The 14183-nt window shown below is 47.8% G+C and overlaps 1 protein-coding gene across 1 annotated transcript; it reads left to right on the forward strand.

The window, feature by feature from the left end:
• The first annotated feature begins 3337 nt into the window (after positions 1-3337).
• Positions 3338-8006, forward strand: LOC134399714 (olfactory receptor 52K1-like). Its single transcript, XM_063127801.1, has 3 exons — positions 3338-3561; positions 3978-3984; positions 6954-8006. The coding sequence occupies exons 1-3, from the start codon at positions 3338-3340 to the stop codon at positions 8004-8006; spliced, it is 1284 nt and encodes a 427-aa protein (XP_062983871.1).
• The last annotated feature ends 6177 nt before the right edge of the window (positions 8007-14183 follow it).

Genomic DNA, 14183 nt, shown 5'->3' on the forward strand with positions numbered 1-14183 from the left:
GTGCTATATAAATAAATAAAAATAAAAATAAAATAAAATAAAGATCCCCCTTCTCCAAATAATCTCCCCATCCCTGGTTGAGGATGCTCTGTGCATGGTGGCCAAAAGCCACAACATCCTACAAGCCTTATAAATGTCCTTCTCTGTGTTATTATTTTAAACTAACTTTTGTTACAATATTATCCTTCAACCGCCCACTCCTGGTCTGGGAAATGGTTTGGACCATCCATGGCCAATGTCTGGATTTTAGGAGAACACCGCTAAACATTATCTCAAGAATGAACAAATCAAGAATTATCTAATAACAACAACAACAACAATGTTTTTCCAGCTCTTATCAGATATAACTATCCCTCAATCTCCAGCCCAGAGAATTTTATATGAACCCTTATCCATTCTTAGGAAACTTTAATTACAGGTATATAAAATCCCGCAGTGACATCTGAACTCAGTTTTGCGTCTGCAAGAGGAAAAGCAATGAACTTGCAAGCTGACCCGTTAGTGGCTATTGCTAGCAGCAGACTAAAGCACCAACCTATGAGACAGTCTACTCGCATGTAAGCACCCTCTCTGCACTTCTATGTGGTGCTCTTGCAAGGGATCATGTCCCCATAAATGTTCCCCAGATGTGGTGAGGGCTTTCTACCCGATGTATCCTTTGCGATAAACCCAAGCCTGGGAATCCCATCTACCACCTCTGTGCTGCAAAATGGCGAACAGGGAATGGGTGTTTGCTGAGCTGTTGAGCACCTGATGACTGGCATCTTCTGTGGAGGAGGCTCAGGCAGCCGGCGAGGTTACTGCAAATTTGGGTGGAGGAACACGCTCAAGCTTTCCGCACGTTTGACTACCTGGCTGCAGCGCAAGTATTAAAACCAGAGGAGCAGGGCAGCTGAAATGGGCCACCATTTTGTCAATGTAAGATTGGCCGTTGAATTCGGACTGCTGGAAAGGCTGGAGGATTCTTAGACTTTCTCTTCTTGGCTGCTTCTGCCCCTGCAAATCTCCTCCTGTGACCAAGGCCTTGTCTACACCATGCAGGATATTGTTGCATAAATTATGCTAAATCCGAGTGTGCCAAAATCCAATAATGAAAAACTCGCGAAAGATCTCCATCAAGGCATTGGACTCCGAACGTTTATTCTCGAGAATAGGTGATGACCTGGCGCTCTCGCGCTACAAAAGCAGGATCACACCGAGCTGAGGGGGCAGGACAATAGCTTATATACTTCTATGCAGTGGTCAGAAGGGGAATTGCAGCTGAAGTTGCCATGTGCTTTGCGTCTGCAGCCCCTCCCTGCCTTGTGCGCCCCTTTACTTTTTCTAGGTGTGTGCGTGTCAGGGGGAAATGGACACTCTAGTTTGTACAAGACAAGACTGGGATGCTGTTAGTAGGTGACTCCGCTGACAGTGTTAGATCAATGTTCTTTTCACCCAAGGACGAGATCCAAACAGCCCTTAAGCACGACTCCACCATTCCAGCGACAGAGGGTTCAAAAGATGGGGTTTTTTTTCTACCGGTTCTGGATGGGATTGCACTCACCCTGAAGGAGCAGGTTCGTAGCTTGGGGGTTCTTTTCGATCCATCATTGTCACTGGAGGCTCAGGTGACCTCAGTGGCACGGAGTGCCTTCTACAAACTCCGGTTGGTGGCCCAGCTACGCCCCTATCTGGACAGGGATAACCTGGCTTCAGTTGTCCATGCTCTGGTAACCTCCAAGTTAGATTACTGCAATGCGCTCTACGTAGGGCTGCCTTTGAAGACGGTTCGGAAGCTGCAGCTCGTGCAAAATGCAGCAGCCAGATTGATTTCGGGAACCAGAAGGTTCAACCGTATAACACCTGCTCTGGTCCGCTTGCACTGGCTGCCTGTATGTTTCCGAGCCCAATTCAAGGTGCTGGTTTTGACCTATAAAGCCTTACACGGCTTGGGACCACAATACCTGACGGAACGCCTCTCCCGACGTGAATATACCCGGTCACTACGTTCAACATCTAAGGTCCTCCTCCGGGTGCCTACTCCGAGAGAGGCTCGGAGTGTGGCAACGAGGGACAGGCCCTTTTCGGTGGTGGCCCCCAGACTGTGGAATGATCCCCCTGATGAAGCTCGCCTGGCACCAACGCTGCTATCTTTCTGGTACCAGGTTAAGACTTTCCTCTTTGCCCATGCATATGGCGGCACATCCTAATTACCCACATGTTTAGTTTTTCTTAATGGTTTTTAATGCTTTATGTGTGTATGTTCTGTGTTTTAGAGTTTTAAATTTTGTATACTTGTTTTTACCTCAATTTTAGAATTTCTGTAAACCTCCCAGAGAGCCCTGGCTATGGGAGCGGTATATAAGTATAATAAATAAATAAATAAATAAATAATAAATACATCAATATGGCACTATGATATGGTGACCCTATGAAAAGGAGGACAGGGCTCCTGTATCTTTAACAGTTAAATAGAAAAAGGAATTTCAGCAGGTGTTGTTTGTATATATGGAGAACCTGGTGAAATTCCCTCTTCATCACAACAGTTAAAGCTGCAGGAGCTATACTAGACTGACCAGATTTAAAAGAGGGCAGGGCACCTGCAGCTTTCACTGGTGTGATGAAGAGGAAATTTCACCAAGTTCTCCATGTATACAAATGACACCTGCTGAAATTCCCTTCTCTATGCAACTGTTGAAGGTACAGGAGCCCTGTCCTCCTTTTCATGGGGTGACCCTCACTATGAAAGCGGTATATAAAAGGCAGGAGCCACACGACTGCTTTACAGCGGTATTGAAATGCACATGTACACCACCCTCACACACCCCTCACACCCTTCCAGGCTCTGCCAGGCCTCCCAACCCCAGCTTTGGTACTTGAAAGCAGCACACACACACACACACACACACACACACACATTCACCTCACAAAGCCTGGAAGGAGAGACCTAATCAGGGGTGCAACCTGGTATGGGGGTCTGGCTGGACTGCCTGAGCGATTCCCAGCACATCCTGAGATAGAGAGCTCCATCACACTGGGGGTGGTGGTGGGGTGGTTAATACACTCCCTACCGTCGCTTCTCCGCCCGTGTTTTCATTGCTGAGTTACTTCCCCTTTCAAAAGAGGAAGTACGCCACGCTCATGAGGCCCATAGAGTCCACTGTTCTAACGGCGCTGCTTCTCCTGCACACAGCCGGAGAGAGTAGCAATTCCGAGTTTAATAATACATCAGACTTAACGAGGAGTGGTTTTTTTGTCACAAAAGGAAAGCCAGAAGGGGTGGTAGAGGCGTAGGAGGCAGACAGCATCGTGGGAGCGGCCTGAGCAAACTCCTTGAGTGCCCAGGAACGAGCGTGCAATGAACCGCTTCTCGGATGGAGCTCATAATGTGGAGAAAGACATTCTGCAGACACCAGAAGACTCTGTGCCCCTCCATGGCCTCCCACTGCCACGTGCAGGCGTGAAGGCCTCGTGGCTGGACCAGAGCTGCAGCCTTGGCCGTAGCCAGGCATTGCTTGCTCCCCAACTCCCCGAGAGGAAGAGCCACGGGGAGCCCTCCATCGAAGACTGGGGGAGCAAGCCGTGACTGGAACTGGGCCCCAGCTGCACCCCTGAACCACTGGGCTGCAACTGACCGGAGGGTGTCTGCTGTGGCTCAGCCCGTGGGACTCAGGACACCACCACCAATCCAGTGCACCACCTCGGGTCAGATGGGCCCGCCGGTCCTCAGCATGACAAAATGCAGCCTCCAGGAGGCCCCCAAGCCACCTGCGCTCTTGCCTCTGGGGAAATGCCTCGGGGGGCTGGCCAAGCCCACTTGAGGCAATTAGGACGACTGGTGCTCAGGACGACAGCAGCAGGCCGCCTTGGCCGGTGCAGCTTCAGGGAGGCTCTCTCTAAGGTGACTTAAGCAGGTGGGTTGCAGCAGAAGGCCGCTTCCGCCGGTCCTGCATCTCCAGCGTTTCTCCCTCGCCTGCATCTCCTGGCTCCCTCCTCAGCATCTTGGTGAGCGAAGCAGGCTTTGGCACTGGGAGCTGATGGGACCTGGCCATTGCAGGGGTGGAGGAGATCAAAGGGTCCTTTGGATTTGGCACTAAAATCAACGTTCGGCAGGGCCGGTGCCAGACTATTTTGCGCCCTAGGCAGGTGAGCTGCTTTCACCCACCCACACCCACCCTAGAGTACCTGGGCGCGGGGCGCTATCTTGCCCGCCCAGCCGAAACGAAGCCAGGATGCTGTGGTGGGGTGGCCGGCAGGGGGGCGGCTTCGGAATGGCGCGCCTGACCAGAAGCCGCTGTGACAGAGCGACTTCCGGGAGCGCCGTTCCAAAGCCACCCGCTTGCCCCCCTACCACAGCGTTCTGGCTTTGCTTCGGCGCCAACCCAGCCAAAGCGAAGCCAGGACGCTGGGGCGGGCGGGCAGCTTTGGAACGGTGCTCCCGGAACCTGCCCTCTCAGAGCCACTGTGGGACAGCGGCTTCCAGGTGCGGCGTTCAGCGCCCCCCTTTCCTTGGCGCTCTAGGTGGCTGCCTGAGTGGCCTCTATGGTAGCACCGGCCCTGACGTTGGGTCTGCTTCACATGCAGAAGGTCCCAGGCTCGGCCCTGAGCATCTCCACGAAGGGCCGGAATAAGGACTCAAGCCCGACACTTTGGAGAGCCCTGGCTGCCAGTCAGCACCGACAAAGCTGAACCAGACAGACCCGTGGTCTGGCTCCGTCTAAGGCTGCTGCCTCTGATCCTATATTCCAGCTTGGGAACTTTTCTCAGGCTATAAGCAAATACAGTCATTGTCTAAGTGATGTTCAAAAACGGCATTAAATTCTGCTCCCAAACCAGAAGCCTTATTGAACTGTACACTGTTATTTGGTGCACTTTATTTTTGCACCAAAAATATTATTATTTGACATCTCCAATTGTTACTTTAATATTGTATCAGTTTTTATATGTTTTAACCAGTTTTATGCGTTTTATTGTGATTTTGTACTGAACGTTGTTCCCTGCCGCGATCCAGAGGGAAAGGCGGGTAAGAAAGAAATATTCTATTCCGCTCCTGCACCCCTATCCTGAGAGGGGAGGCCTTGCTGGGGCTTCAGTGCTTACTCAGACGTCACTTACTTAGGAGGAGGGCACGGGAGACTCATGGCATTTCTTTTATTTGAGGTTTATTTACCCTGTGCTCAGGCTGAAGGCCCTGCAGGAACACAATTCCAAGCCATTATTATTATTATTATTATTATTATTATTTGTTTATTTATTTATATAGCACCATCAATGTACATGGTGCTGTACAGAGTAAAACAGTAAATAGCAAGACCCTGCCGCAGAGGCTTACATTCTAATAAAATCATAATAAGACAATAAGGAGGGGAAGAGAATGCAAACAGGTACAGGGTAGGGTAAGCAGGCACAGGGTAGGGTAAAACTAACAGTATAAAGTCTGCACAACATCAAGTTTTAAAAGCTTTAGGAAAAAGAAAAGTTTTTAGTTGAGCTTTAAAAGCTGCGATTGAACTTGTAGTTCTCAAATGTTCTGGAAGAGCGTTCCAGGCGTAAGGGGCAGCAGAAGAAAATGGACGGAGCTGAGCAATGCCTGCTGCCGCCTCTGTGCTGCCCAGGGGTTTCCTTCTGTGAAACAACAACTGCTCTCCTGTTTCCTTTAGATTCACCCTCCTCCACCCACCCCCGGACTCATAGAATCATAGAACAGCAGAGTTGGAAGGGGCCTACAAGGCCATCGAGTCCAACCCCCTGCTCAATGCAGGAATCCACCCTACAGCATCCCTGACAGATGGTTGACCAGCTGCCTCTTGAAGGCCTCTAGTGTGGGAGAGCCCACCACCTCCCTAGGTAACTGGCTCCATTGTCGTGCTGCTCTAACAGTCAGGAAGTCTTTCCTGATGTCCAGCCAGAATCTGGCTTCCTGTAACTTGAACCCGTTATTCCCTGTCTGGCACTCTGGGATCCATGGAAAATAGCAGGACTTGCAAGTGACATAACCTGATGAAGCAGACTAGAAAGAAACAGGAGTCCTGTCCTCCTTTTCATATGGTCACCCTAAGTAAGTCACATTAATTTCACCAGAGCTTACTTCCATGTAAAGGTACAATCTGATGTGTGACAACCTTTTAAGTATTTATAAGCATTCCCTCTTCCCCTCTCAGGCTTTATAGAACAAAAGTTTTGTGAACTGCCCAGAGAGCTTCGGCTATTGGGCACTACAAAAATGTAATAAAGAAAGAAAGAAAAAGTTACTAGTTCAAGAGTCAGAGTTGTTGGAGAAATCCTCAGTCTCTGTAATCAGAGGCACCGGATAATAAGATACCCTTGGAGGTAATTTAGACTGACCCCAACTACATAACAATATTGTAAGTGTAAGGGGAGACATGATAGAGGTGCACAAAATAATGCATGGTGTGGAGAATGTGGCCAGGGAGACATTTTTCTCCCGCTCCCATAATACTAGAACCCAAAGGGGTCGTCCCATGAAGCTGATCAGTGGGAGATTCAGGTCAGATAAAAGGAAGGACGTCTTCATACAGCGCAGAGTTAAACCATGGAATTCACTACCGCAAGATGTAGTGATGGCCACCAATTTGAATGGCTTTAAAAGGGGGTTGGATAAATTCCTGGAGAAGGCTATGAATGGCTCCTAGCCCTGATGGTTGTGTGCTATCTCCAGTATTTGAGGCAATAAGCCTGTGTGCACCAGTTGCTGAGGAACATGGGTGGGAGGGTGCCGTTGCACCATGCCCTGCTTCTTGGTTCCTGGTCAATAGCTGGTTGGCCACTGTGTGAACGGACTGATTGGTCTGATGCAGCAGGGCTGACGTTCTTATTGTCTTCATGCTTCCTCGGCCAGCCGTCTAGCCGCTGCTAGGCTTATCTCTCTATTTCACAACTCATTGCTTTACATTTATCTTTAGCTAAGCAGCAGTGCGGACAAGTCAGAAATTGTTCTCCTTTGCCCTTTTCAGGCCCAAATCACATTCATGCTGGCCGGGGCAAGACTTTCAACCGGCAGCCTGGAGATGGGAGTGGAGCGCCACAATGGGACGGCCAACATCTCCTTTGCGGACTTCACCCTGCTGCCCTTCCCAGGCCTCCAGGACTCCAGGCACCTCCTTGCCATCCCTTTCTTCTGCCTGTACGTGATTGTTGTCACGGCAAACTCCCTCCTGATCTACACCGTGAAGGCCGAGGAGAGCCTGCATTCCCCCATGTACCTCCTGATTGCCTTGCTCTTAGCTGTCAACATCTGTGGGACCTCAACCATCCTTCCTAAAATGCTGCTGAGCTTCATGTTCCACATCAGCAGCAGGGTCTCCTTGACTGAGTGCCTCGTACAGATGTTCTTCCTTTATTTTACCACTGTCCTGGACTGCAACATTCTTCTGATGATGGCTCTGGACAGGTACGTGGCTGTTTGCCACCCGCTGCGCTACGTGGACATCATGACCAGCAAGTTCCTGATGCTGCTGACTCTCGCCTCCTTAGTACGGAGCCTTTGCATCGTGGCCCCAGTGGTGATCCTGGCTTCCCGGGTGCGGTTCTGCCGTTCCAATACCATCAGCCATTTTGCCTGTGAGCACATGGCCCTCATGAGTTTGTCCTGCACAGACATCTCCATAAACAAGATGGTGGGGATGGCCATGAGGAGCATAGATATCATCCTAGACCTTAGCTTCCTCCTAGCTTCCTATAGCAAAATTGTCCACGCGGCTCTGAAGATGGCTTCCGGGAATGTCCGTCACAAGGCCTTCCACACCTGTGGCACCCACCTCATGGTCATCTTCATTGGCTACTCCTCCCGCCTCTCCTCTTCGGTCGTCTTCCGGCTGGCCAAATCTGCCTCACATGATGTCCACAACTTGATTAGCGCCATCTACCTGTTCTTGCCCTGGGCTGCCCACCCTTTGATCTACGGCGTAAGAACCAAAGAGATCAGGGAGAACCTCCTGAAACTCTTCAGGAGACCAGAGCCTCTCCTTAGGCCTTTTAAAGCCACGTCGGTGAACAAAAAGTGTTAAGTTTTCTTCCGTGGGGCAGGTTTTGAGCAAGAAAGACCACGAGAGAGCCTCCCAGGGCACCCTCTGGCACTGACCCCTCCATGGCCATGGTGGAGGAAAGGACTTTCAGAGGGAGATGAGAGTGTGAGATGGCTGAGCTGGATTTCATCCACAGGTTCAGTTCTGTTGCCACAGGCCTGAATCGGGGTAAGGGTTGTGTGTTTTTATAACACTACTCAGTGCCAGGGTGTTTGTGTTATCAGCAACAACTGCACTGTGAATGACCGCAGTGAACAATGTGATGGTCACCATCAGTACTTCCTGCATTTAACTTCCTTCTGACCCCACTGTTTACAGTTCTTTCTCCCCACCCACCACCACCACCAAATGGAAACCTGGAACTCCCCATAATACTCCATGCACCTGACGAAGTGTACCATTGTCCACAAAAGCTTGTGCCAGAATAAATATGTGCACGAGACTCTTTCTTGCTAGAAATAATATATTCAATTTGGCTCACCTTTGCAAGACACTCAGGGCAATCCGGTTTATACGGAGCTCCCTTTTTCCATGTCTCAGATGCCTCTGCTCTTGTCAGGAAAGGCTGCGTTTGGGAGATGCTCTCCAGAACTCCTAGTAGAGGAGTCTTTTCTTAGGAGAAATGCTGTCGCCCAACACAGACCTGAGAAGTGGCAGGAGGTCAAGGGCCACTCCATCATTTCTGTGACTAATAAATGTGGCAAAGGCCTGGGATGGCCTCTTCTTCCTCTTGACATTAATAACATCTTTTTCTGCATTAGGTGGTAACGGTTATTTTCCCGTTGACATGTTTCAATGCAAATTGTCTACACTATGTTTAGATGCTATGGTGGTGTTTGTTTGCATACAACTTTTAAGTCACAAGATACCTATTAAAAGGTCTTGGTACTTGCTGTCAAAAGGAGACATTGTGACTGGGTTCAGACAACATGATAACCCATGATGGATTAATTAAGCCATGATGGTTTAACTAACCCATCATGGGTCATCGGGTCATCTGGTAGGAGTTTTTTTTTAACCCTGGATGGCATATTTAGCCAAAATAACCCAATCTGATAATCTCTGATCTGCAGTGTGGGTTATTTAACCCATCATAGGGTATTGTGTCATGTAATGGTCAGAGAAGGGTATTTTGGCTAGTTAGAGCTGTGCAGAAAAGCAATCAGAACAGCTGCCATTGTGCTGTTTGTTGACTTAGTGATTAGGAACACAACAATGGAACCAGTGACCTAGGGAGGTGGTGGGCTCTCCCACACTAGAGGCCTCCAAGAGGCAACTAGAGAGGCATCTGTCTAGGATGCTTTAAGGCAGACTCCTGCACTGAGCAGGGGGTTGGACTCCCTGGCCTTAGAGGCCCCTCCCAACTCTTACCATTTTATGACTCTCCTCATCTTTTCTTCCACAGCACCACTACCTCCCTTGTGCCAGGTGTGTTCTCTTACTTCTGAGCCTCTGATAGGGTGGCAAACGCTCCTTTTGCTTCCTGGCAAGCCAGTTCACCACATCCCGTCCCTTCTCACTGCTACTACTGAATCACTTGTTCCAATCCCACAACTGTAAGGCCGTCCTAATATAAGGACTCAGCTGCCTCTGAAGAAAGAGTTACATAACAGACAAAACACACTGAGCATAACCAGTTTTCCGGAGGGCTCAATAAATAAATTTGGCAGCACGTTGGATTTTGGAATTGAATCAAGAAAGAAAGGCCTTGAGATGATCCAGAAGGTTTCCTAGCCTCCTGGAGCGTAAGGTCAGGGTCTTTCGAGTACGGAGACAAACGTTAACTAAATGCTGAAGCTAACTTGATATTCTTTAAAGAAAAACATTTTTAGCCACGAATCAACCTTATGGGTTGCCAAGCTGTCTCAAGACCAGCATGGCCTGACAAGCTTTTCATACACATCTGCAAAGTCATTCCAGCCTCTGAGCCCCAAGACAAAAGATGGGGCAGCAGCAAGGTATCCATCCTGCACTTTAGGGAGTGGGAACAAGGACATTTTTAATCAGGAGGCACCGTGCATGTGTCCACACACCCCCAGCAAGCATTGGGTTTGTGTTTTTATTGTAAATTGCCTTGGGAGAGGTTACGGTTGAAAGGCAGTCTATAAACATAATAAAGAAAATAAAAATATTTGGTGGCTCTCATCTTTAGTGTAGAACAGGGTGTGGAACATTTTTCTACCGAAGGGTCACGTGCCCTCAGAAGTAACTTGTTAGGGGCTGCACACCAGCAATGGGTAGGACCAAAGCCAGGGGCAGACAGACCCTTTTTCTCTCTCTCTCTTTCTGCCACCCTCTTCTCTCTCTCTCTCTTTCTCAGAAGTCTCTCTCTCTCTCCCTGCCTCCTCATCCAGCAGACAGCTAAGGAAGAGACATATTGCTCTTACCAGGGGTCTGAACTCATTGCTTGCAGAGGCTGCACAGATGACAGACCTTGTCACAGCCCACAGCAAGGGAGGCGTGTCCATTGCAAGACACGGGGGGGGCATCCAGGCCACACCCCAAGGGCTCGGTCCTGGGCCCAGTGCTCTTCAACATTTTTATTAATGATTTGGACGAGGTGGTGCAGGGAACGCTGATCAAATTTGCAGATGACACAAAGATGGGTGGGATAGCTAATACCCTGGAAGACAGAAACAAACTTCAAAGTGATCTTGATAGGATGGAGTGCTGGGCTGAAAACAACAGGATGAAATTTAATAGGGATAAATGCCAAGTTCTACATCTAGGAAATAGAAACCAAATGCACAGTTACAAGATGGGGGATACTTGGCTCAGCAATACTACAAACGAGAAGGATCTTGGAATTGTTGTAGATCACAAGCTGAATACGAGCCAACAGTGCGATATGGCTGCAAGAAAGGCCAATGCTATTTTGGGCTGCATTAATAGAAGTATAGCTTCCAAATCACGTGAGGTCCTGGTTCCTCTCTATTCAGCCCTGGTTAGGCCTCATCTAGAGTATTGCGTCCAGTTCTGGGCTCCACAATTCAAGAAGGACGCAGACAAGCTGGAGCGTGTTCAGAGGAGGGCGACCAGGATGATCAGGGGTCTGGAAACAAAGCCCTATGAAGAGAGACTGAAAGAACTGGGCATGTTTAGCCTGGAGAAGAGAAGATGGAGGGGAGACATGAGAGCACTCTTCAAATACTTAAAAGGTTGTCACACAGAGGAGGGCCAGGATCTCTTCTCGATCCCCCCAGAGTGCAGGACACAGAATAACGGGCTCAAGTTAAAGGAAGCCAGATTCCAGTTGGACATCAGGAAAAATTCCCTGACTGTTAGAGCAGTACGACAATGGAATCAGTTACTGTGGTATTGTGGTAGGTGAATTTCATGTTGGGAGTTGTAGGAGAGGCATGGAGGGGAGCTGAGAGGAAGAGGAAGTAAAGGGGTGGAGTCAGGAAGATTGGAGTGTGTTTGTTAGAGTTTCAGTTTCAGTCTAGGCCGAGAATAAAGGAGTGTTTAAGAAGATGTCTCTGGTGTCTTAAGATTCTTGCAATACAACAAATTGGCGACGAAGGTGGGATGGCTCTTCTACCTTTGACTCCCCCACCACCTTTCCGCCAAACTCCGGGTGAGCCAGTGATTCCCTTTACTTCTTGGATTAGAATGTTTGATACCTATGTGCCGGCTATTCATGATGGGGAGCTTCCAGAGGCAAGGAAGCGTGCATTACTCATCCATTGCTTGGGAGCAGAAGCTCAGAGAATCTTCTATCATTTACCTGTTGTGGATAATAAATATGAGACAGCTTTGGCTGCTTTAAGGAACTTTTTTGTGCCTAAAGTTAATATTGTGGCAGAACGCTATAAATTTCGCCAGCGGGGACAGAAACAAGGAGAAACTACAGATCAATATATTGCTGCTTTGAGGGAAATGGTTGTTACTTGTAATTTTGGAGATATAGCAGAGGAAATGATTCGGGATCAGTTGGTGGAGAAGACAGTGATGCCTCACATCAGAGAACGCCTGTTGCTAGAAACTGATCTTAACTTGCAGAAAGCCATGACAATTGCCAGCCAGATAGAAACTGCAGTGGCAGAAGCAAAGCTAATGGATCAAGACAAGATAGAACCAGTGCAGGCTGTGCATCCTTTCCAAACAGTCCCCAGGCCTTTGGTCAACTGCAAAGATGGCGCAAAAAAGCGCTCACAGCCCTCAAAATCTGCACTAACAGTATGCTATCGTTGTGGATCAACACAACATATAGCAAATTATGCTAACTGCCCTGCAAGGGAGGCTCAGTGCAGACAGTGCAAAAGGAAAGGACATTTTGCCAGAGTATGCCGGAGTGCCCAGTATCAACAGTCTATAAGTGAAGTTGCTGTACCAGAAGTTACTGTTTTAAGTCTGCAAGACCTTGCTGAAGCTACTACAGTGGATAGAATTACATGTATTGTTAGAGTGTCTGTCCCTACAGTACAGAATTCCCAGGACATTGAGTTGATGTTAGATACAGGCTCTGCAGTCTCCATTCTGCCCAAGGCTATTTATATGCAATACTTCAGTAGCTCACCACTTACAGCACCTAAATTGCGTCTTATAAGTTACTCAAGGAATCCAATTTCAGTTCTGGGTTGTGTATCAACAAAAGTAGAATTTGAGACAAATTGTGTGGTAGCTGAGTTCTACTCTGTACAGCACCATGTACATTGATGGTGCTATATAAATAAATAATAATAATAATAATAATAATAATAATAATAATAATAATACGTTTTGCCAGAGGGAACACCCATCCTGGGCAGAGATCTTTTTGTTGCACTACGCATGCAAGTACTTAATGGGACTATCACCTCAATATCACCTGACACTACCACAGTTCATACTTCGCTTGCAACCATAACAGCTCACAAAACTGAGGAAGACTTTGGCTGTGCAAAGGGCTTCATTCACAAAGTTAAAATTAAACACAATGTGAGGCCTGTACAACAGAAACTACGCCGGTTACCATTTGCTGTGAGAGACGCTGTATCACAGGAAATAAAAAAATTAGTACAGAATGACATCATTGAAGCATCATTGAGTGGGTTTCCCCAATTGTTGTGATTACAAAGAAAACAGGAAATATCCGTCTGTGTGTGGACTTGAGGGAGCCAAACAAGGCAGTGGTAGTTGATAGCCACCCACTCCCTCACATAGAAGAAGTCTTTACTGAACTGCGGGGTGCCACATTATTTTCCACCCTTGACCTACAAAGTGCTTATCATCAAGTCATATTACATGAGGACAGTAGAGATCTCACTGCATTCATCACCCATGAGGGCTTGTTTCGTTTTAAACGTGTCCCATATGGTTTAGCATCAGCCCCCAGTGCCTTTCAGAAGATGATGTCTCTGATCCTTAAGAATCAACCAAGGGTCCAGTGCTATCTAGATGACATCATTGTATTTGGACAGACCCAAGCACAACATGACAAACATCTACAAACTGTTTTGCAGTGTATAACAGATGCAGGACTAAAGATGAACCTTTCCAAATGTGTGTTCAAACAGAAGGAGTTACCTTTCCTTGGACATATTATATCACAAAATGGATTGAAACCTGATCCTGACCATGTCAAGGCAGTTACAGAAGCCCCCCCCCCCCACCTAAAGATATCCAAACACTGCGCTCCTTCTTAGGCCTTACATCTTGGTATGCAAAATTTGTGCCAGATTATGCATCTGTAGTAGAACCACTACGTCAGTTGCTTCATGGATCTACACCCTGGATGTGGACATTGGCTGCAGAAACCAGCTTTGAGACAGTGAAATCACTGATTGTACATAGTCCAGCATTGTCCTTATTTGACCCAGCATTACCAACCATTGTGACTACAGATGCCCCTGACTATGGTCTTGGGGCTGTACTTACCCAAATCCATGGAGACAACATTGAAAAGACAGTTGCTTTTGCATCCAGAACATTACAAGGGGCAGAAAGATCATATTCTACAGTTGAAAAGGAAGCACTGGCATGTGTATGGGCTACAGAGAAATGGCGGACATATCTATGGGGTCATTCATTCACATTGCGTACTGATCATAATCCATTGACAACCTTGCTTACAACTAAAGGTTTGGGGAGGGCAGGAATGAGAATTACCAGATGGTCTGCTAAATTGTTAGCTTTTACATACAAAATGGAGTACAGACCTGGCACTGAGAACATTAC

Source organism: Elgaria multicarinata, chromosome 5 (genome assembly GCF_023053635.1).
Source record: "Elgaria multicarinata webbii isolate HBS135686 ecotype San Diego chromosome 5, rElgMul1.1.pri, whole genome shotgun sequence".
Lineage (NCBI taxonomy): Eukaryota > Metazoa > Chordata > Lepidosauria > Squamata > Anguidae > Elgaria > Elgaria multicarinata.

Bases quoted from the DNA above. Each gene is read 5' to 3' on its own strand.
- LOC134399714 (XM_063127801.1), top strand. From the start codon at position 3,338: ATGAACCGCTTCTCGGATGGAGCTCATAATGTGGAGAAAGACATTCTG.